We start from the raw sequence: 22,946 nt of genomic DNA, 5'->3' as shown, positions 1-22,946 counted from the left end.
CAACACAAAGCTATAATCTTTGAATATATTGTTTAGATCGGACCGCTATGGCATGTTGCTGTCATACAAACTGATCGATCAAAATCAAGATAAAAGTATTTTTAAATCCTTTTGAAGGGTAACTTCGGTGCAGCCGTTAACGTTTTTTCTTGTTTTGTATATAGAACGTGTACCCAATGGTTTAGCTTTATATTCTTACCCAGTATTTAAGCATACATATTATACGGACTGACTGACAAGATTTCTGACAGTACTGTATTTTCGGCGCCAAGCAAGTTTTTTAAAAGTAAACTAGTATCTTGGACTCATATAATATATAGTTCTATTAATTAGCGTAATTTTTTAGATGCAGGCATACCGCGATAACTTCAAGCAAACACCTTGCCCAGCAACCTTTGAGTCGAGTGGAACGTCGACGGGTCGATTGCCTTTTTCTAAATCGAGTCGCAACCGCAACGCAATAGATAAAACATCTGGTTGTGTTGGTGTTGCCAATCCGAGTGGTGCTGCTCTATCTTCTGATACTGGTATATTAACAACACCAGGAATGCTAAGTCCTACACAAAATGTTGAGCCTACATCCACGGCCGCGTTACTGAGACAAAACCATGAGCTTCGTCAACGTCTCTCGGATGAGGCCAGCAACTATCGACGACGTATTGACTCTTACAAACAGGCGCAACAAAGTCAGGCAAATCTTGTAAGCCGCTTACAATCAAAAATACAGCAATATCGACAGCGTTGTACCGATCTCGAGGATCGAATGCATGATTCGATTAAGCACACGCCGGTGCCGCCTTGTACGCCGAAGATAACCACCGGCCCAACCTCTAGTCAGGTTATGGTGATTATTTCTGTATATAGTTTTTGGAAATATTGTTTATAATCATTTGGTTTCAGTGTTCAACCTCAATGGCGTTAGGTCAATCAAGCCTGCCCTGTTCATCTTCTTTGGACTCGCCGCCTTTAACTTGCGCACGAGACTTCATTGTGCACGAAGATAGTGGTGAACTTTGCCGTAAACTTGAGGACGAGCATAGTAAATGCGAACAACTCATTGCACAAAATAATACATTGCGGCAACAATTGGAAGAATCGAATCGTACGAACGAAGCCATAACTAATGATCTGCAGAAGCTAACTAACGATTTTTCCAATTTACGAGATGAATTGCTTATTAAGGAAGACGAATATAAAGAAGAGGAACAGGTATGCAATCGTAAAAAAATTTCGTTAAAGACGTATTAAAGAAGCATACAAAATTTATTATATATAAATTTCTCCTACTCCACAGGCCTTTAAGGATTACTACAATGGTGAACACAATCGCCTCTTGAAGATGTGGCGCGAAGTGGTTGCTGTTAAACGTGCTTTTAAAGACATGCAGTCCGCTATGAAGAATGAAGTTGGCAAAATGAGTTTGGAGATAGGAAGCATTACTAAGGATGTCACGAACTCATGTGGTGGTCTCTCGTTTGTCCTACAGCAAGCTAAACGCATAACAGATGCAGAACTTTGTGAGTCTAGACGTGAGAATAATGATTTGAAGTCTCAATTGGCGACCTTAAAGGTGCAATTCGAAAGCGCACGACAAGAAGTTTTAGAGCGAGATCAAAGATTACTCGACCTAATGAATCAGTTAAAAAAACTTGAAGAACGTTGCGCTCAAGCGGAATCGCAAGCAATGCTGGCCAATCGTTATAATGATGAAATCGAGAGGCTCAACAATTCTATACGTGAAATTGCGCAAGCCGTCGTACAAGACGCCGAAAGTACCGACCGCGAAGCGGACGCTTCAGAGGCGAATGAATCGATGCAACACATGCACTTGACGCGTGATAGCGGTGCCGGTATGAGCGTACCAACAAAATCGCCCCGTCGCAGCTCGGCTCGTGCATCGCAAGCTTTTGCTGAAGGCACTATATCAGCAGTACAAGCCGCACTACATAAATATCAATTGGCCTTGCACGATATGCAAGTGAAATTTCAGAATACTAACGAAAATTTGCGAAATACTAAAGCACAACTCGAAACGAACGAAAGCACGAAAGTACTCTTGACTACGAAGGTACAACAGCTTACCGAAAAACTTGACGCCAGCAATTCGAAGCTATCTGAGTTATTAAAAGAAAGAGATAGTTTACAGAAGACGCTAGAGGAGACACGCCAACAGAAACAACAAAGCGAACAAGGACGTCTCGATTTGAATTCAGCGGTACGTTAGTTTTAATCTTTTTTGACACACTATAATTTATATAATGTTGGAAATATGTACCTGAGAATCGATTGATGCTGTGATACTTCAGTTTCAGTTTCTTAATAATATTGTAAAGTATTTTTAACATATATAGGGTAAAATTACTAGCTAGAAAACGGTCATAAACCAATTCCATAGTTTACAATCTTCACAAAGTTATATTTTGCGGGTAGTACAATCGCTTTCTTCGGAATAGATTTAGGAGTTTATTTATAACAGGTTCTTTAAAATGCTTTTGCTCTTCTCAAAACAGAATACAAATTTATGTTATTAAATATCGTTGTAACATAATTGCTAACTTTTAAATTGAGAGGCAAATTTTTTTTTTTTTTCATCTGAATTATAATTTCAGTTTGAAAATCTTAGTGTAGATTTTGAAAAGCTACAAATAAGAAATGGAAAACTGCAGAAGAAAATCGATTTACTTGAAGATGATAAAAAGGCGGTGGAGCTGGAAATTCAACGGATACTGAAGGACAAAAATATACTCGAAATGAATCTGCGGTAAGTATAAATTTGTAGCTCAAGAATATTTAATTTTAGTTAGCGCTGTGGATTTCACACAGGTCCGAAGAGGATCGCGGTAGCCGTTTGCGTGAGGAGACTATATCATTACGTGAGGAATTAAATAGCGTAAGCCTGACTCGAGATCTGCTTGAACAACAACGTATCGAATCCGAAAATATCATCAACCTAATCGAAAAGCAAAAGTCTGATTTGGAATATGACTTGGATAAACTACTTTTAGAAAAATGCGATCTACAAGAAAGGCTGGAAAAATTATCGAACAGTAGCACTTCCACATCCGACGAATTAAAGACATTGCAAATTAGTTTAGTTCAAACACAGGAAGAGCGCAACAAATTAAAAGCAGAAGTCGATGAAATCAACAAGGAAATAGTGTCAGTTCGCAAGGAGCTAAGCAGCGTTGAAAAGGCTCGTTTGGAATTAGAAACAGATAATTTATCATATAGTGAAAAGCTAAAATGTACTCAACTAGAAAAAGAGAAGATACTGCAAGATCTGGCCTGTGTGACCCGCGATCGTGGAGATATTCATAATCAATTAACCGCGTTGTGCCGCAAAAAGGAATCGCTTAACGAAGAACTAATGCGAACGCGTCAAAAGTTGGAACAAACCGTCGAAACAAATAATCGTTTGAATAGAAATCTGGAAGAAATGGTAAAGGATGTGGAGGAAAAACAGGTCGTTATAGATTTGCATGAGAAGGAGACACATCGACTACAGGTTGGTTATTTTTATACGCAAAGTTATGGCTTTACAATAATATCGGTGACAGAAGTTAGAAAAACCAGATATCTGTGGCCTATTAAGAAATGAAATTTTAAATAATAGATTTCTATCCCGTTGCTTGTAACCTTAGCCTTACCGCTCCAACCATTTAAGCTGCGGTCCAAGATTCTGGTCAAGTTGTCAGGTTTTTGTTTTAATATTAGTATACAACCACTTTATGATACTTTACTTTTATTCTTGAAAGACTACAAAAACAATTAATTAATATTGCCTATCATTAGATGAGTATTTGTTTAGGATCATGAAATAGAAAAAGTTATATATTGTAAATTCCCCAACTTAAAAAGAGTTTAATACTTCCTATAAGAAGATATCGGACAACCAATTGATAAAATTCTAAGAGCTATGAATTTAAATTTGAATGTATATATAAGTAGATTATCAGAGCCAATGTTTAGATATTTCACCGATAAATGTAAGTCCTTTAATTAATCATTGTCTTTTACCTGCAAAAAGGAACTTCTGGCGGCATTACGTACCGAAAAGGAATCTCTTGAAGCAGTGCTTTTCGATACGAATACACAATTAGAAGCGACTGAGGAGAAGCGTCAACAGCTGGAGCGTGATTACCAGGAAGCACTTGTACGCGAAGAGGCTTTGAAAAATACCGTTAGCCGTCTCAATAAAGAACTAGAGCAATGCCAACGTCGAGCACAAGAAACCAAAACTCAATTGATGAATGCGGCACGGGCCGCTGAAAATGATTTCAACCAAAAGATTGCTAATCTGAAAGCGGCAGGAGAGGAATCAGCTAAGAAACATGCAGACGAGTTATATAAACTCAGAACAGGGTTGGAGAAACGCATGGCACAAGCGCTTCAGGCGCTGCAAACAGCAAAGGATGACGAAATAGAAAAGTTACAGGAGCGTTTAGAGGCATTACAAGCGCATTTGGAAAGCTTAGTGCAACAACATGAGGAGGCGATGATACGTGCGGAAAATGAAAAGCAACAAGCCCTGCTAATGGGTAAGCATAGCGATTAAATATGCGATGTTTGCCATTTTTTCACTTCTTGTTTTTAAATCTCAAAATAAAGCACATCGCGATAAACAATCACTCATGGAAAAGTTAGAAGGAGTCGCGCGAGAATTGAAAGTGGAACAGGAAGGTCTCGAACGCCTAAAACGTGAACACAATGCGCGCGATGAAAAACAACGCAATGCGATAGCACAGCTAAAGGACGAAATCTCGGCAATGCGTACGAGAGAGGAGGAAAATAGGTAAGCAATATAACTTTGCTCACAAATAAGGATATGTACTATATAATTTTGGATCGATATATACAAATAAGTTTGTGCATTTAACAATGTGGCTTAAATTTTCGACAGAATGAAACTAGAAGAATGTATAAGGAAACAAGAAATGCAAATAACGAGCATAAAAGAGGAGAGGGATAATCTTAATAGAATTGCAGACGAGTTAAAAATGGATCTACGTCTAAAAGAAGACAAAGTGGAGGGAATCAACAATGAATTGCAGGATGCATTGAGAAAAACAAAAGAAGGTAGTATTTCTTTTTTTTCTATCTGAAACGAACAAACTTTTTATCGACAATCGCTTGCAGGTGAAGGCTATATAGACAGTTTACGCAACGAGCTTACCGATTGTCGCCGTCAATTGGCGGATAGTAATATTGAGAAGGATAAGTATTCCAACAGCAATAAGGAGCTGCGCGATCATGTGAAGCATGTCGAGAGTGCAAAACGTGAACAGGCACGCGCCATCGAGGAAGCCTTACAGAAAATTAACACGCTGCAGGAAACGAAAAGTTCTTTGGAAAATGAACGTACACGACTAACGACGATTTTGAAGGAGACTGAAAACAATATGAGTAAAACTGTGCAAGAACTCAATGCGACTAAGAATACATTACAAAAAACCCAAATGGATTTCGCACAAAAGGATGAAGGTGGAAAGGAATTGCAGAACAAATTGGCGGCGGAAACCGAATCGAAGGAGCGTAGTCATCAGGAGCTCAGTCAGATAAAAAAACAGGTGTGTCATTTGCTTACTCTTCCAAATAGTCTTTCTCACGATATTAAAATCATTGCTTGTGTTTTTAAGCTTGCCGATCTCGAAGAAAATCTATGCGAAACAAGAGCGGAACTTGGACGCGCCCGTTGTCAGTCCAATCAAGACGAACATCGTTTTCACAATCGTGAACAGGAGCTGCTTGCGCGCATTGAAGAGGCACGTGGTAGAGAAAAACGTCTGGAAGATCAGAAACATAATCTCGAAGTATGTCTTGCTGATGCTACACAACAAATACAAGAGTTAAAAGCTCGACTAGGTGGCGCTGAAGGACGTATACGTGCTCTGGACGAGCAGTTGGCTTGCGTAGAGCTCCACAAACGCGATACGGAGCATAAATTGAGCTCAGTAGCGCACACATTGCGCCGCATTGCCGGCATTCAGCCTGACGGTAGTGTCAATCTGACCTATCGTCTCATCAGTCCAACCCGACGTTACAGTCCTATTCGGAATGGCATTTCATCGTCCAGTTGTCATGATTACGATGCTAGGAGCACCTCACAATGCCCGGAGGCATCTTGTGATCTAGATCCCGATTTGGTGCGTAAGGGCGTGCGCAATCTAATGCATCAAGTGGCACAAATTGAGCGTGAAAAGGATGATATGAAAGTACAATTGGCGGCAGCTAAAAAGCAACTACAGGATGCAGCTGAGCAGCAATTACGCTGCGATGGAAAAGTCGGAAAACTTCAACAAATGTTGCGACATTTGCAGGAGGAGAAGAGTAACCTTAACACTGAATGTAGTATGAAAGCTTCAGCCTTAAATTCGCTGGAAGAAAAGTTTAAGCAGAAATGTGATGAATGTCAACAAATGCGTGAGAAGATTACCCAGCTTGAAATGCAGTTAGGATCATGCAATGAGGAAAACTCACAGATCGAGGTAAAATATACTATTTTGTATTGTTTTTATGTCAGTTTTAGGACAGTTTGGTTACTGTTGAATAGGAATGGGATTTTTAAAGTGGAAGGGAAGAGCTACTATAACCGACTATCTAAGAGCCTGAAGTTCAAATTATTATTAGGATCATATTAGTCCTTGTAAGAATGCGTAATTAACCTAAAATTGTATATTCTTTGCAGGATCGTTTAGAGAAATGCCGTACTCACGGCTCGAAATTGGAAAATGAGAAACGTCATCTCCAAGAAGAGTTAGCCAAGGCAGAGGGCCGCGCCGCGAAGTTAGATTTGCAGCGTGTCGCCATGGAGGGTGATATAAATCGCTTGCAGATGGCTCTGCAAGAAAAAGACTGTCAGTTACGACAAGCACAAGAACGACTAGACAACCAAAATAGAGCAATGGTACAATTGGAGGAACGTTGTACCTCACTTAAGACGACGGTGGACCAAATGAAAGATCGCCTGCAAAAGACAGCAGTCACAGAAATGGAATTGCGTGGGGAAATAAAAGTGCTGAACAAGGAACTCTCTGAGCAGGGACATTGTTCTCAAACAAATGAAGAGAAACTGAAATTACTACAAAAACAATCGCAAGCAGCGGAAAATGAGAAACGTATACTCGCTGAACGTTTGGATAATGCTCAAAGCAATTTGAATGAGTTGCGACGCAGCCAACAAGCGCAATTGGATCGTATTCAGAGACTGCAAGAGCAGGTTACCGACATGGAAGTGCAACGTTCAGCTTTGGAGTCACAATTGCGCATTGCTAAATGGAATCAAGAGGCAGGCGATAGTGGCGGTATAACGACGAATGTCGACAAAGGAGAGGAAGAAGAGCTGAATCGACAATTGAAATCGTCACAAAGAGAAAAATCCGAATTACGTAACAAATTACAAACTCTACAAGATAAAGTTAAGCAATTGGAGTCGGAGCGCAAGAGCAAGTTTTCGGGTGGTGGGGGAATATCAGCTTATGATCGTGCAGAGAAAAACATGTCATTTTATGATTCTGGAGATTACGACTCGAATCGAATGGAAAACGCTCAAGGTTCATATAGTTGTGGCCTTGATCATACCGTTATTGAGCAAGAGTCCCGTGATTTACGTTTGAAAGTGCGACGTTTGGAGACACTCTTAGCGGAAAAGGAGTCCGAATTAGCAAGACTAAAGGCACGCGTACACGACAGTGCAAAGTGTGGGGAAGGTGGATTAGATGCAGAGCGCTACCGTTCTGCTCAACTACATGCTGAGAAGTTATTAGATGCGCGCGAACAGTCCCATCGACAGCAAGTACTCCGTTTAGAAAATCAGGTTAGCGAGAGTCGGTGATCTAAAATGTCATTTAAACAAACAAATAAAATTGATTTCATTTGCACCGAAGTTATAATACCTTTCACAAATAAAAAAAAGTTTACATACAAGAAATTGATTCTGATCGGTCAGTTTGTATGACAGCGTCATAAGTATATGCTATAATAGTCCGATATCAGCGATTCCGACAAATGAGTAGCTTCTTGGTAAAAAGGACGTGGCAAAATTCCAGGTCGATATCTCAAAAATTGAGGAACTAGTTTGCGTATATACAGACAGACAGACGGACAAACGAACATGGCTACATCGACTCAGCTTATCGCTCTAATCACTTGATAGCGTCTTCGGCATTTTCTTTTGAAATATTAAATAAAATTTTGATTTTCAGATATCTATGTTGCGTGAACAATTGGCACAAGAAGCCAAACGACGTCAACAATACATTTTGCGTAGCTCCAAAGCCAATCGTGAAATGCAACACTTACGAAATACATTGGGCGATTCGTTACGACACGTTTCGCAACATCCCTTAGATCCCAATTTGTTAGAAAGCGAGTCTAGGCGGTAAGAAATAACTTATAAATATGAAAAAATAATAATTTATTTAGCACATATGTATATATCTTTATCTCTTTACAGCTTGGACAACGCCGTTTCTATGAGCCTACCACCGTCAACATGTCGAGATTACGATCAATAAAACTAGAGAAGTATATTGATTTGTGCGTGAAAGAAATTTACGAAAGGATGGCGAAATTTAAAACAAATAAACTGCCATTAATAGCTTCCTTTTAGAAACTAAATGCATTTATAAGCACACATTTTACATGCATATATATTAGTCACATAGTAAAGATATCATATCTATAGGTATCATCACTAACCACACATATATACATACATCCATACATATGTTTACATATGCAAATGGATATTAAAAAAAATTACATAAATCAAAATTATTCATTTTGTTTGTTTCAACCCATCTACCATTATTCCATTAAGATATAATGTTTTACGATTTATTAATATTACTCTATGGCTTTTCATTGTCTGCAAGATAGACAATAGAATATAGTGTGTTTAATGCTTGCATCCCACCCAAATTAATCGATTTAATTTTTACAAAACTAAAAAAAGCTTTAATTTACTTACACATTAACTTATGATGCTGTTGCATTTCTCCTCCCTTTAGGAGAATATTGCGGTACAGCTTTTAAAACGGTCCATATAAACTCATTTTAATCAACTTTTTACAGCCACTTTTGCGTATATGATATAGTAAATAACAACAACAATACAATACAATGAAAACAATATCAAACTATAAGAATCCCACAAATAATGTACACTTTGAGCAAATAAAAAGTTCGATTGGTATATACATTTTTTGATCACTTTATTCTGACTTTAAAATCTTTTCTAGGTAAGTGACGACCATTTTCATATTGGCCTTTTGTTTAGACAATTTGGACACTTCGCCTACAATAGCGAATAACGCTTTCTTTTTACCACTTTTATATTGCTTTACAGCTTGTTCGTGTTGCTCAATCGCCTGCCGGCAATATTGTTCGATCATTTTCTCATCAGTAATTTGTTCCAGATTGTGGTCTTTTATTAGCTAATAATGAAGATATAATTTACAGTAATTATTATTTTTTAGTACGTATCCTTACTTATCAGGGCAATTTCTAAAATATATTAGTGCAAATTTAAAAAAGTTAGGTTAATTAAAGTTATATAAAAACAAGAAAACACGTTGTATTCGAACCGAAGCTATAATACCCTTCACAAATAAAAAAAAAATCTCCTTAAAACAACTTGATTTTGATTAATTTGAGTTTAAATGACAGCTATATGCTATAGTGGTCCGATCTGAATAATATAAAACAAAATTTTTCCATACAAGGACTTGATTTTGATTTATCAATTTATATGGCAGCTATACGCTATAGTAGTCCGATCTAAACAATTTCTTCGGAGATTGTACCACTGCTTTGGGCAAAAATCCGTGCTAAATTTCATGAAGATATCTTTCGCGAATAAAAATTTTTCTCATAAGGACTTGGTTTTGATCGATTTGTATGGCCTGAATGCAAATATATATGCGCAAAATTTTAGGTCGATATCTCAAAAGCTATGTACAAAGATTACAGACGGACAGACGAACATGGCTAAAGAAAACTTTGTGTAAAAAAAATTACTTAAACTTAAAACAATGCATTCATTCATACATACAAAATATGTACAAACAAATATTACAATAAATATTTAAATTGATTTTACCGTTTGCACTTTTTGTGCAGGATGCTCTTGTATAATTTCAATAAGCTCTCGTCCAGCTTGTAAATTTATGGTGCCAGCATGAAGCGCTGAAAGAATATCTTCAAGGTGGGTATAGCTGAGTTGACTGGAGTAACAAATATTATCACATTACATAAAAAGTCTTGTGATTTCAAGCGAAAACTTCACATATTGGTACTTACCAGTCTTCGGAGTCTATATTTGTTTTGTTGCAAAAAGTTAAGAGATCATTTATTAAAAAGTTTGTAACAAGTTTCGCCGGTATGCCAGGAACATGCTCCATTATACTTAAAAAGTATTGTAATAATCTAGTCTCATTCTTAAAAAATAAGAAGCCTTTACATGGAGAAAAAATAAGTGATGCACCACCAGCTTACCACCAAAATTACGGCGACATCCTGACTTAGATGATACTTTTTTATTAGATTTGATCGAGTATCCTCTGGAAGCTCGGGTATTCCTTTACTAATTAACGCTACAGAAATGACCTCGCTACAGGAAGTAACAGTTGTAGACGTATTTAAACATAAGGGGGGTAAATTAGGTTCCGGCATGAAACGATAATCTTGTAAAACTTCTTTATCGCGCATAGGCACTGTACAACGTGCTGTTGCATCCCATGAACGGGTTTCGTTTGTAATAACGCCACCATTTGATACAACCTCAAACTGGCGTTGAATTTCGAAAGTGATTGCTTGAGAAATGCTGCGAACTGACCCAATATTTTTTACTTCTGTACGTACACCAAAAGGTTCACCACTCCTGTGAATGGAGATATTAGCATCAACACGGAGTGCTCCCTCTATAGTTTTGCAATGAATACATTAGAATCGTCATTTTATAAAAATTACTAACTAACCTTCCATTTTACAGGAACACGAACGCAGGGTCTTTAAGATTAATATTAATTCTTTTACTAATGATGCTGCTTCCTCACCCGTTTCTAAATCAGGTGCAAATACCAGCTCTATAAGTGGTGCACCAGCACGATTAAGATCGACTAGGCTTCTAAAAATTACATATAAGCATATGTGTTTTGTTATTATTATTCTAAGAAATATTCGAATTTTTACCTCTTCAATTCTTCGTCGTGTAAAGATTTACCACTATCTTGTTCCAATTGTAATTGCAGTAGACGCGCTTTCTTATAGTACGTTTTCTTCCCTGGTACAATAACAGAAAACGTCAACTCGCCATCGTTTGCTAAAGCTGCTCTTTGTTGAGTTATTTGATAGCCAACCTGCCAAAAAGTTGTTTCTTAGGGAACATTTGGAAAGATATTGATATATGGCACAAACCGGTAAGTCAGCATAGAAATAATGTTTACGGTCAAACATAGATACTTCGTTGACCCGACAACCAAGTGCAATAGCTGTCTTTACCCCAATTTCTACGCATTTCCTATTAAGTACCTTTTATTTGTATGTCAAAGAAATGCATTGATTTAATTGAGCAACTCAAATAAGCTATTGTTCAATTTTACCGGTAATGTGCCTGGTAAAGAAGCATCGAAATATGAAACCGCTGAATTAAGTGGCGCCCCAAATTCATTGCTACTACCAGAAAACAATTTTGAATCGGTAAGCAACTGAGCATGTACCTCTAAGCCAACAACACTCTTCCAATTTCTGTTAAAATATTAAAATAAAAGTTTTTATTTTGTTAAATCACTGAAAGATAGTTTTACTCACTTTAAATTAGCTTTGGTTGTTTGTACTTGAGTAGAAAGCGCCTTTGAAGCGCTTTTACTGAACAATACTTTTTTGTACATATTTGTTTACTAATATATAATAGCAAAACGGATAGTGTGGTCACATAACTTCAAGCCGAGGACAAATAAGAGGAAAATATACAGCTGTTGTCCCAGCTGATACAGAAACAGCTGCTGGGAGTTGCCAATTAACCATCATACAACCAGAGAACGTAAAATATATATATATTGATATACGTTCTCTGATACAACCACCCGAATGACGGACCTGCTGATAAAAGTTTATGAAGTTTAAGACCAAATTTCATTTACGTTCTCTGATTATATTGCACAATGCAAACTTCTGAACAAAATTTTCATACAATGCTCAGCTCTGTTTACGCGCTACTGTTAAAATTTCTCCTTCCGAGCCAGATGTGGTGAAACACGCTCTTGGTAATTTGTTAGGTTTTGACAATTCTCCCGTTCGTCGCTAGTTGAACATTTCCTCTGATTTACATTCTCTGCTTATCTTCATATGACATTTGCAAAATCTGTTTTCTATGTTCTTTGGTAATTAGTTCTTCCTCTTTAATTCGCTATACTGTTCTCTGCTGTTGGTGAATAAAAAGTTAAAATGAGGTTTTGGGAGTGATTTTCTGCATGATCTAAATGTAAATCTAAATCCAAACTTCTGGAGGATATGACGGAACTACCGAATGTAATTAAAATATTTGAAGAGTATTACTATTGCCAATATGCGCAGATATACATATATGTTTGTAAATGTTTACAATTATGTAGGATACAATTAAACAGGAAGTAGATGAACAATCGTAGTCGGATTAAAATACCAAAGTTGTAAAGCCGCAGCTAATAGGAATTAACGTCAACAATTAGTATGAATGTGGAAAAAGTGTTTGCCGACTTGGAGTCCAATCAAACTCATGAGTGCGAGGAGTCCAAACGAAAACTTGTGGAATTGTTTACACAGAGTGAGACTGTTCTACACATTTACAATATTTTGGTTTCTAACTTATTTGATTCCATCTCTTCGTAGATAAAGAAACATGGCCCGTGCACTACATGATGGAGTATTATTATAAAACAGGTTCCCAACGAATTATGGAGGTTTTGGTCAAAGTGCAGCCGCCACATGATATATTCATTTTTGACAGGGTTTCTGAATGGCTTAAATTGCAAACGCATCGTCTACAGGCGCTGAAATTATTATTTTTTGTTGTACGCAACAATCCAACTTGGTTATTCAAAATTGAAAAACACCGCCTTATAAAGGATATCTTTAAGCTGTTAATGGTAAAAAATTTAACACTATTGATTTAGATACAATTCTAATATGTGATATGATAAATTTTACTTATACAGACTGAAGAAAGAATAGTGCCACTAATGAGCGCATTGCTTTGTATAATAACGTTGCTACCAATTATACCTAACTTAGTTCCAAACCTCTTCGGTGAGTTGTTTGAAGTGTTTGGCCATTTAGCTTCGTGGAATTTCCAACACCAAAAACATACCCATGGTGACAAGCTTGTTCATCTTCAATTGGGGCTTCAAATATTATTTAATCGCCTCTACGGAATGTATCCTTGTAACTTTATGGCATTTTTAAGTGATTTTGTTAAAAAAGAAAAAGGTGCAATTTTTCATCACACAATCGAGCCATTGCTGGAGACCGTACGCATGAATCCAATGTTAGTAACAGCGACAATGGAAAGTGAAGTCAATCAAGTCAATCGGTTTAAAGAAAAAGAACCTCATGACGTTGTAGAAGAGTGCGCAAGATTGTCGCTACCAATGTTTCATCAGGTATATAATACATAGTTATGCGTTCATTAAATTTTTATTAATTTTTGAATGTCCACTTACTACATGCGAAGGATTTCAATTCGACACAAATGGACGCATTGTTAAGAGGGCTCCTGGATACACATTGTGAGGACCGATTTACCTTGGAGGTGAAAAGAAGCAGTGATAGCAGCTCTGCGTACAATATGGATCAAATACGCAGTAACAACGGTCCAATGTGGCAACATAATTATGATGCAAATAGAAGTACGAGTGGTGGTCCAATTTGGAGCCCTTATAGCGATATAACAGCATCCGGACCAATGCCATTAACACCCACGCCTTCTTATATGTTACCGTTGCCCTCTGCGAACGCGGCTGCTTCAAAAATAACCAACCAAATTACAGGCCTCACAGGTTCATCACCACCTGAAGCCGCTGTGGAAGCCACACCGGAGACTACACCTATGAAAGAATTTAAACAGCATCTGGCAAATCCCCAAGCAGCGTGTGTAATTTTTGCTAGTCAACCATCTTCTCCTCTGCGAAAAGAAAATCAAAATCAATTTAATTTCCCTGACTTAGCAGCCGATGGCGGTTCCGCTGCAACGACGACTACGATAATTGAGCAGGAGGTTAATACACGAGTTGTGACCCGCGTGTCTACATACGATAGAAAATTACAACAAATCGTACTAGACCGTAGTCGTTCTAATAGTCCATTTCAAACAATAGATACAATGTTGGCCAAACAACCAAGACCTTTACGTTCACCCAACGAAAAAAATTGTAAGTATTTAAAGCAAATTATGTTCTGTTTGAAAAGGTGGTATATAATTTATTTATGTATTAATTTAGCTAAATGTGGAACGCCCGACACTGATATGCATGATATGACCAGAAGCAACCAGTTGCGCATGTCAGCTGTTCCGACACACACCCCCACCCCTACATCGACTCAAACGCCAACCCCATCAGTAACACCTACACCTACACAAAACATTTTCACGCAGTCCGGATCGTTGGTACCAACCCCAATATCCACGTATCCGACACTGGAGAATATTACAAAAATTTGTAGCGATTGCAACGAAACAGATCGATCAATGTGTACCGAAGGTGGACTTCAAATACCGACAAGTCGATCTGTGCAACTCTTACTTGCGAATGGCATTGGACGTCGTATCCGATTTACTGAAGAAACGGAAGCCGATGTAGCTGATTTTGGAACTTTCCGGCGAGCAAGATCGTGCCCATCTATAAATCTGCTATTACATCAAACCTTCAATGATGTTGATGCGGAATTATCCAAAAACGCTTTAAAGTCGGACAACTCACAGCATCGTTTGCAAAAAAGTGGAAAAATGTTGGATATACCGACTAAACAAGAGCACATACTTGACACTGTCGATAGAGTTAATATCCGCAATAACGTTTCGACGCAGACAATAGAGTTCGTGCAACAAAATTATGAATATTCTTTGTTTCAAATGCTATTGGAAAGTGTTAACCTACGTAAAAAAAATGAACCAAATATATTGGGCCCACAGGAGACACTCGACTTGTACGTTTCGCGTACGATTCGATCAAAAGATACAAATGAAATGATAAATGGCTTAGATCAGGTGAGCTTGTTGAAAACTTTTATAAATTGGTAACTATTTAAATGCAATTTTGTAATCATTTTGCAGGAACAATTCCAGCTTATTTGCTTACAGCTGCAATATGAACGTCATCGCCGAGAAATGCATGCGGAGAGGAACCGGCGTTTAATGGGACGAAGTCGTGATAAGCGTAGTGTGGAAATGGAACGCGATCGCTTGCGTGAGCAGGTGAAAAGTATCATGGCTAAGAACATGGAATTGGTGCGGCAAATTGAAAAGAACACAAAGCAACATAATAATCGTGAACAGTTGTATGATGACGAATTGACGCAGATCAAGTTGAAATACCAAAGGGAAATAGAGCGAAACGAGTGCCTTCGACAGACCAATGAAAATTTACTAGCACGTCTGAAAGAAGAGCTGGCAAACAGAAAAGGTGACACGTACGAACTGGAATCTTTGCGTGGTCATATATTCAATCTAACTTCAGAGTTACAACTCGCACAACAGCAAGCTGAAATGGGTGTTCAATGTAAGCAGGAATTGGCGCGACTAGAGTCAGAATTTATAGTTATGAGTGAGGTGCAAATAAAGTGCCGCGATAAATTCTCAGAAATAGATAATTTCAAGGCACGCGACGAAGAATTCCATATGCTTCAAACGAACTACAATAAAGAATTGAAAGGTAAACCAATTTTTCTACCTAAAACTACATATCGTAAATAAATAATTTTTGACTTTACTATAGATTTGCGTCACATTTTAGAGGAAAAAACTTCTCAATTGGATAGTGCTAAACATAAAATTAACGAGCTACAAGCGCAGCTTCAGAGCAGCGATAAAGTTATCACAGATCAAAAGCGATTGTTAAAAACAGTAAAGGACGAATACGATGAAATGTTTAAGGTTTTTATGAAATTTTTATAAAATATTTATTTTTAATGTTTCCGCGCCGTTTCATAACATACCGAATTAGACAAATATGTTAATGAACAGGGTATATTAAGTTTGCCACATAGTTTGAGTCACCCAGAAGGAAACGTCGTAAAGCCTTAAAAAAATATATATATATAAATGATCACCATGATGAGCTAAGTCGGTATAGCCATGTCCATCTATTTATATATATACTTGAACTGACCCCTCAGTTTTAAGGATATCGACCTGAAATTTGGCATACGCCTAAGAAATTGTCCATATTGGATTATTATAGCATATAGCAGCCAAACAAACTAATCGATAAAAATCCAGTCATTGTATAGAAAACTTTTTTAATTGTTCAGATATCTTAACGAAATTTGGCATGAATTATTATCTAAGACAATGGTACCATGATGCAGCAATGAATCAAAATGCAGCCATTGTATAAAAACTTTTTTATTTGGCAAGATATCTTCACGAAGAAGTTTGGCATGGATTATTGTCCAAGACAACGCTAAAATTTTCGAACATATTGTTTCGGTCAAAATCAATATAAATACCTTTTTATGCCCTTTTATGCTATAAGTAATGCATCTGTACAAGGTTTTTGTTGTTGTTGTAGCGAATAAAATCCTGAGTCCGTTCCGGTTACGTAAATCCTACTGTCGTGGGAACAGCCGAAATTAACGTTTTTTCTTGTTAGACATTTATATAACTTTATACATACGAATATATTAATGTATAATACTAAAATTTCTTCGATAATTATCTATTATAATTCGAATTCTAGTCGCTCAGCAAGAAGTACGATGTACAGAAAATCATTATAATGCAAATGGAAGAAAAGATTATGATGTCGGTGTACAAACCACAGGGTGGAGTATTCCTAACTACTTGCTCTCCAGACACTGATAAAACCGGTAAGTATATTAATTCAATTTTACTTATAAAAACACCTTCAACTTACTCTTTTGTAACAGATATAGCTTCGTCGATGGATCGAAACTCACCTTTATCCACCTCATTAGCATCGAGTGAAAGTCTGTCGGCAAGCTTACGTTCAACGGAGCTGCGAAATTTGCATCAATTAGTTGAAACACCAACAATTGAGGTAAGCGGTGGTGGAAATGGAATTTCCGCTGGTGCTGTCAGGGGTAGTGCGAACATTATTGAAGGGAAATGTTTACCAGCACCAGATTTGGCTAGTTCTGCAATGACGGCCTCGTCGACCGCTGTAGCTAGTGCCATCAATATTATAGCTAGTACAAGTACTGCAGCGGCAGCAGCAGTGTCATCGACCGCCTCAGCTCAGGCACAAAACTACGAATCATTGAGTGGAAAAAGAAGTCATATTCATCCACATGTACATTTGCAACAATAGCAAAGATAAAAAATTAGTAAAGAGAATATTAAATTATAATCGCAGTATTACGGCGGTTCAAATCTAAGCAATATCCTCTTTTATTTATATTTTTATTATAAATAGCAAAACCTATTTACAAAAATCATGCATGTGCGGTAAGTATTAGGAATTCTTAAAGCATCTTTCAATATGGAATTGAATTTTATACCCTGTATGATAATATGAATGTTATTTATTGGTCAGAAATTAGATAATGAAATATTTTTGGGTGATGAGTACGAATTAACTGACATTATCAGATTAATTATTTTCTAAATTTTATTTTTTTAATTCGATACATAAAAATGGTTACTATGGAACTTAATTCTAATCCCGAAAAATATAACAATTCTCAACTACATTTTTATAGTATGGTAACATTAATCAGCTGATTACAAATATTTACGCTGCCTGGCGTCACAACGTAAGACGAAAAGGGCGTAAAAAAAATCAAACACTGTTGTTGATTATTTAAATACTATTATTAGTGCTTTGTAAACGACATAAGCACACCAGAATGTTAGCACAATATATGGATGAGTTTGAGCAGGTAAAATAACTGTTATAATTTTAAAATTTCCACTCTGTATAATGTTTATATTTATTAGGAGCCATTTGAAGTGTCGGAATTTATTGAACGACTCACTTGGCGAATTAATAATGAAGTTGGCATCAGTGGCAAAAGTGCGGATGATTTCAATCCTGTAGCACTTCATGAAACTTTTATACAAACTATAAAAGATATGAAAATTTTACAAGAAAAACAACAGGTGAAATGCGAACGGCTAGAAGAGTCACTTCGGCAAGAACAATTAACACACACAAAACAAATATGTAAACTGCAGGAACGTCATCAAGTCGCAATAGACTGGTTTGGTCAATTAGACGAGAAAATCAATTCTGTAGCAGGTAAAATCATACACCTTGGTGAACAACTAGAAAATGTGAATACGCCTCGTAGTCGCACTGTAGAGGCTCAAAAACTTTTGAACCATATGTCTGAGTTTCTCATTCCTGGGCCCATACTAAACGATATATTCTCCGATTCTGCACGGCTTTTCGAAGCTGCAGATGTGATCCAAAAACTTTACGCAATATCACAAGATTTGCCAATAGAAAAGTTTGCCGATTCGAAAAGGAAAATCGAAAAAATGTATGATGACGTAGAGCGCCGTCTTATTGAAGAATTTGCAACAGCACAAAAGTGTGAAGATATTGAAAAAATGAAAAAGCTGGCGCAGATTTTATCTCAATTCAAGGGCTATACACAATGCATCGATGCCTATATAGAACAAAGCCAAATGGTAAGTTGATTGATTCTCATTTGTAGATATTTATGAAGAGTTTTAAACAATTTATATTCGCTACAGACTCCCTATGGCGGAAAAGATATATTTATAGGAATAACGCCTATGTGTAAACATCATTATGAGATTATAAAAAAAGTATTTGCCAATCCAGCCCAAGTCATGTCGAAGTTTATTCTCAACATTTACCAGTTAAAGCTAAATCAGTATGCTCTAACGAAATTGGATGATAAAAAGGACGAGGAGAAATATTTACGAACACTTTATGAATTGTATTCAAGGTAAGGATTTTTATTTAAATAGTAGAGTCATATTTATGATTCTTATATATGTATATATACCATAAGTATTTATACAATGAACAGAATTTATTAAGTTTGTAACATCCAGAAAGAAACGTCGGAGGCCCTATAAATGTGTATAAATAATCAGTATGACGAGCTGAGTCCAAAAAAATTGGCTTAAATTATTATTCATTATTATATTATATTAACGATACAATCTCTGAAAAAATGATTCAGATCGAACCACTGTAGCATATATGTAGCTGCTATACAAATTGCTCGATCAAAAACAAGATTGTATGACAGTTTTTGTATTGATATTATAGCTTTGGTTCAACCGTAGTTAACGCTGTTTCTTGTTTTTATACTCTTACAACATGTTGCCTCAGAGTATAATAGCTTTGTTCATCTAACGGTTGTTTGTATCACCTAAAACTAACCGAGGTAGATATAGAGTTATGTATATATAAATGACTGACTATCTGTACGTCTGTCCGTCTGTGCAAGCGATAACTTGAGTAAAAGTAATTGAGATATCTTAACGAAATTTAGTACGCGGGTTTCTGGCAAAATAGTGAAAACGCCATTAGTCGAAAACCTATAAATTTCCGCAAATTAAGATACAAAACAGTAATTTGGTACTACAAATCGAAATAATGAGTGGCATATGTGGTTTAAAAATTTTTTCAAAGTGTGGCACCGGCCACATTTGGATGAAGTCCCATATCTTCGAACCTACTGCACCAATTTCAATAAAATTTGGTACATAATTATTTTAACATTTCCATTTAGAGGTGCTACAATGGGCGGAATCGGACAGAAACCACGCCTACTTCCCATAGAATACAAATAGAAATTCCATCTGATTTTTTCACTTTCCAATATACAAATCAAGCACAAATTCATATATCGGGATAAAAATTTGCACGAATATTTCCTTTGAGGTGTGCCATCTCAAGTGTAAAATTGTCAAAATTGGACCATAAATATTCAAGCCCCCATATACCGGTTCTTAAGTATACATGAGCAATGCCAAAATTAATGCAATCAGCACTTACATTTCTATACCCCCAATTACTTTAGTATAATGTTCGCTGACGGGAAGTAAAATATAGTAATAATACTAAGTGAGTCTATGACTTTCAAAACAAGTTAATATGATACCAAATTTGATTGTAATCCATTCACCATTTCGTCGAACGATGAAGTTGAACTTTTCAATACATTTCTTAATTTAAAGTTTTGATCCTTGTAAGTTGTTACTTACCTTAATTGTTTTTAATGTTTAAATGGCACGTATAATTTTTAATAATTCCTAATGTAAATTAATGGTTATTTTCATATGGCAGAACGTTGAAATTATCTTTAGATCTACAAATTTATATGTCTACGATAGACGACGATCTACTGCAAAAGTTGACCCAACAAATTTTCACAAAACATTTGGCAAATTATGTGGAAGTGGAGTCAAGGTGCCTAACAACAAAATGCTCAACTGAATTGGAACGATTTTATGTCAATAAAAAGCATCAAAAAAAGCCAACAGAACGTTTTCAGGAACTAAGGCGTGATATGCAGGCATTAATAGGTACACGAGCTAATATCAATATAGCTCAGATTGAAGACTATGGCGGCGAGACATTCCTTTGCGAGGAGTTAGCTATAAATATGCTGCAGGAGGCCAAGGCTGCACTTAAACGTTGTCGTCTACTTTCCACCGCGATCGAATTACCCACCAACGTAATTAAATTAAATGATATTTTATTACGTTTCCTTATGCATGAACATGTAGTGTATGCACTCGAACTGGGTCTGCAGGCGATACCGATAGTAGAAGGTAAAACCTTTCCACAACTTTATTTTTTCGATGTGGTACAAAAAACCAATATAATTGTGCATTTGTTGGAAAAACTCTCGAATAGCTCAGTTATCCCTTGTATTATGTAAGCACATTTAAATTTGAACTCAATTGCAAGGGATTAAATATGTTTATGTATATTGCAGTAACACTCCAAAATATTCGGATTTTATGTTCAAAAGGCGTTTGTTAATGGAGCAAATTGAAAAAACGTTAGATCAGGGGCTCGAACGATCTATCAATGCTATAATCAGTTGGGTTAAATTATATTTACAAAGCGAGCAAAAGAAAACTGATTACAAGCCTGAAACGGATATGGACACAATCTCATCAGCGGTGAGTCAACTATAAAAGTACATTATTAAATAGTATACATATTTCAGTGTTAGTTTATTTATTACTGAGATCTGTTTCAAATTTATAACTCCGTTACTCTGTGAACTTATACATACATATTTACTTTATTTGTATTATGTTTTTTTAGGCTTGTCTGCAAGTTGTTCAAAATTTGCAACCCGCATTAAAGCAGGCTAAACGCTGTGTTGATGGTGATAACTTGCAAAATATTTTACATGAAGTTGGTGTGCGTTTTCATCGTGTAATTTTTGATCATTTACAAACTATGCAGTATAATACAGCGGGTGCCATGTGCGCCATCTGTGATGTAAATGAATATCGCAAATGTATACGAGAATTGGAAAATCCGTTAGTTACACAACTATTCGATATCCTACACGCATTATGCAACCTTTTACTTGTGAAACCGGAAAATTTGCAAGAAGTTTGCACTGGAGAGACTTTGGTGAGTAAATCATGACAAAAGTTTTAAATTTATTTTAAATTTAACTATAAAAAATAAAAAATGCTGTAAGGTGTGGGTGAGAGATAAAAAAGTATAGTTTAAAAAAAAAACTAAAAAAACACCTTTTAAAAGAATTTTTAAATCTCCTCCTATAAAGCTCTTCCCTACCATCTTATTTCTGAAAATTAATGCTTATGACGCATTTATTTCGTCAGTTATCGCACTTTTAGTATATTTTAACATAATTGTTATATGGGGAGTGGGCGTGGTTGTTATCTGATTTTGCCCACAGCGTATGAAAAAGGGCCAAAAGGACTTTCTCTCAGCAAATTTGGTTGAGTTAGCCTTAGCGGTTTGGAAGATATATACATTAAACCATTTAGGGGCGGGGTTACGCCCAACTTTAAAGTAATGGGAAACTGTTATCAAATTATTGCATTGTCATCGGTCCTTAACACGCCTGCAAAGTTTCAAGTTGATCAGACTTCTGGAAACCGGTGAAAATTGAGCTCTAAGATTCCATTACATACATACAACTCAAGCTAATAAAATGGTATTAAAAATATATATATACTTTTACTGTTCTTAGAAGAAAAGATTTTGCTTGAAAAAGTATGCTTTACTATAAAATATATTTATTTTTCAAATTTCATATCAAGGGAGTTTAATTATTCATACGTGATTCATAACATTTTATATTTATGATGCAATTCCAATTAATCGATTATAGGTAAAACTAATTCTTTTTTTTAAATATCCTAAGAAATATTTTGATTAAATCAACAAATCAGTACATGACACATAGTTGACTTAAGTAGCTTTTCTACGCACTCGGCTCTGATAACCCATAATCCCTTCGAATAACGAAATTATCTTTACTTTTAATCTAACAACAAGTGAATACGTTGCACCTATTACATATCATGTATTCTTCATTTCAGAACTACTTGGACAAATCAGTTGTGCGACAATTTATTCAGCTACGCGCCGATTTTAGATTTATTAAGAACACCAATTATCTTAAGGGCATTATGGAATGAGTCGTCAGTATGTACTATTATGTATTATCTACAAGCACTGTAATCAAAATATTTATAGCAATAACAAAATATATTAAAATAAAAATTAATATCATATAATCAACGTTGGAAT

The 22,946-nt window shown here is 36.3% G+C and overlaps 4 protein-coding genes across 4 annotated transcripts; 3 read left to right on the top strand and 1 right to left on the bottom strand.

Moving 5' to 3' along the window:
* The first annotated feature begins 346 nt into the window (after positions 1-346).
* On the top strand, positions 347-9,197 carry Root (ciliary rootlet coiled-coil, rootletin). The gene is made up of 13 exons (XM_014237786.3): positions 347-844; positions 901-1,209; positions 1,295-2,215; positions 2,610-2,761; positions 2,824-3,505; positions 4,028-4,538; positions 4,609-4,792; positions 4,901-5,076; positions 5,137-5,567; positions 5,637-6,485; positions 6,686-7,813; positions 8,202-8,377; positions 8,453-9,197. The coding sequence occupies exons 1-13, from the start codon at positions 347-349 to the stop codon at positions 8,511-8,513; spliced, it is 6,078 nt and encodes a 2,025-aa protein (XP_014093261.3). The 3' UTR covers positions 8,514-9,197.
* GatB (glutamyl-tRNA(Gln) amidotransferase subunit B, mitochondrial) lies at positions 9,196-12,187 on the bottom strand. The gene is made up of 9 exons (XM_036361235.2): positions 11,809-12,187; positions 11,601-11,745; positions 11,416-11,529; positions 11,191-11,357; positions 10,977-11,125; positions 10,495-10,919; positions 10,300-10,436; positions 10,100-10,223; positions 9,196-9,434 (listed from the first exon to the last, which is right to left on the bottom strand). The coding sequence occupies exons 1-9, from the start codon at positions 11,886-11,888 to the stop codon at positions 9,213-9,215; spliced, it is 1,563 nt and encodes a 520-aa protein (XP_036217128.2). The 5' UTR covers positions 11,889-12,187; the 3' UTR covers positions 9,196-9,212.
* A 190-nt stretch (positions 12,188-12,377) lies between these two features.
* On the top strand, positions 12,378-17,589 carry Tsc1 (tuberous sclerosis 1 protein hamartin). The gene is made up of 10 exons (XM_014237779.3): positions 12,378-12,528; positions 12,612-12,802; positions 12,868-13,124; positions 13,194-13,637; positions 13,709-14,405; positions 14,475-15,241; positions 15,308-15,905; positions 15,969-16,126; positions 16,932-17,061; positions 17,122-17,589. The coding sequence occupies exons 2-10, from the start codon at positions 12,709-12,711 to the stop codon at positions 17,520-17,522; spliced, it is 3,546 nt and encodes a 1,181-aa protein (XP_014093254.3). The 5' UTR covers positions 12,378-12,528; positions 12,612-12,708; the 3' UTR covers positions 17,523-17,589.
* Positions 17,590-17,937: 348 nt separating this feature from the next.
* On the top strand, positions 17,938-22,937 carry Sec10 (Exocyst complex component Sec10). Its single transcript, XM_014237767.3, has 7 exons — positions 17,938-18,093; positions 18,152-18,847; positions 18,914-19,131; positions 20,484-21,077; positions 21,139-21,328; positions 21,477-21,794; positions 22,736-22,937. Exons 1-7 carry the CDS (start codon positions 18,061-18,063, stop codon positions 22,832-22,834), a joined length of 2,148 nt encoding a protein of 715 aa, XP_014093242.3. The 5' UTR covers positions 17,938-18,060; the 3' UTR covers positions 22,835-22,937.
* The last annotated feature ends 9 nt before the right edge of the window (positions 22,938-22,946 follow it).

Source organism: Bactrocera oleae, chromosome 2 (genome assembly GCF_042242935.1).
Source record: "Bactrocera oleae isolate idBacOlea1 chromosome 2, idBacOlea1, whole genome shotgun sequence".
NCBI classification, from domain to species: Eukaryota; Metazoa; Arthropoda; class Insecta; order Diptera; family Tephritidae; genus Bactrocera; species Bactrocera oleae.
This window is presented reverse-complemented; position numbering and strand designations above follow the sequence as displayed.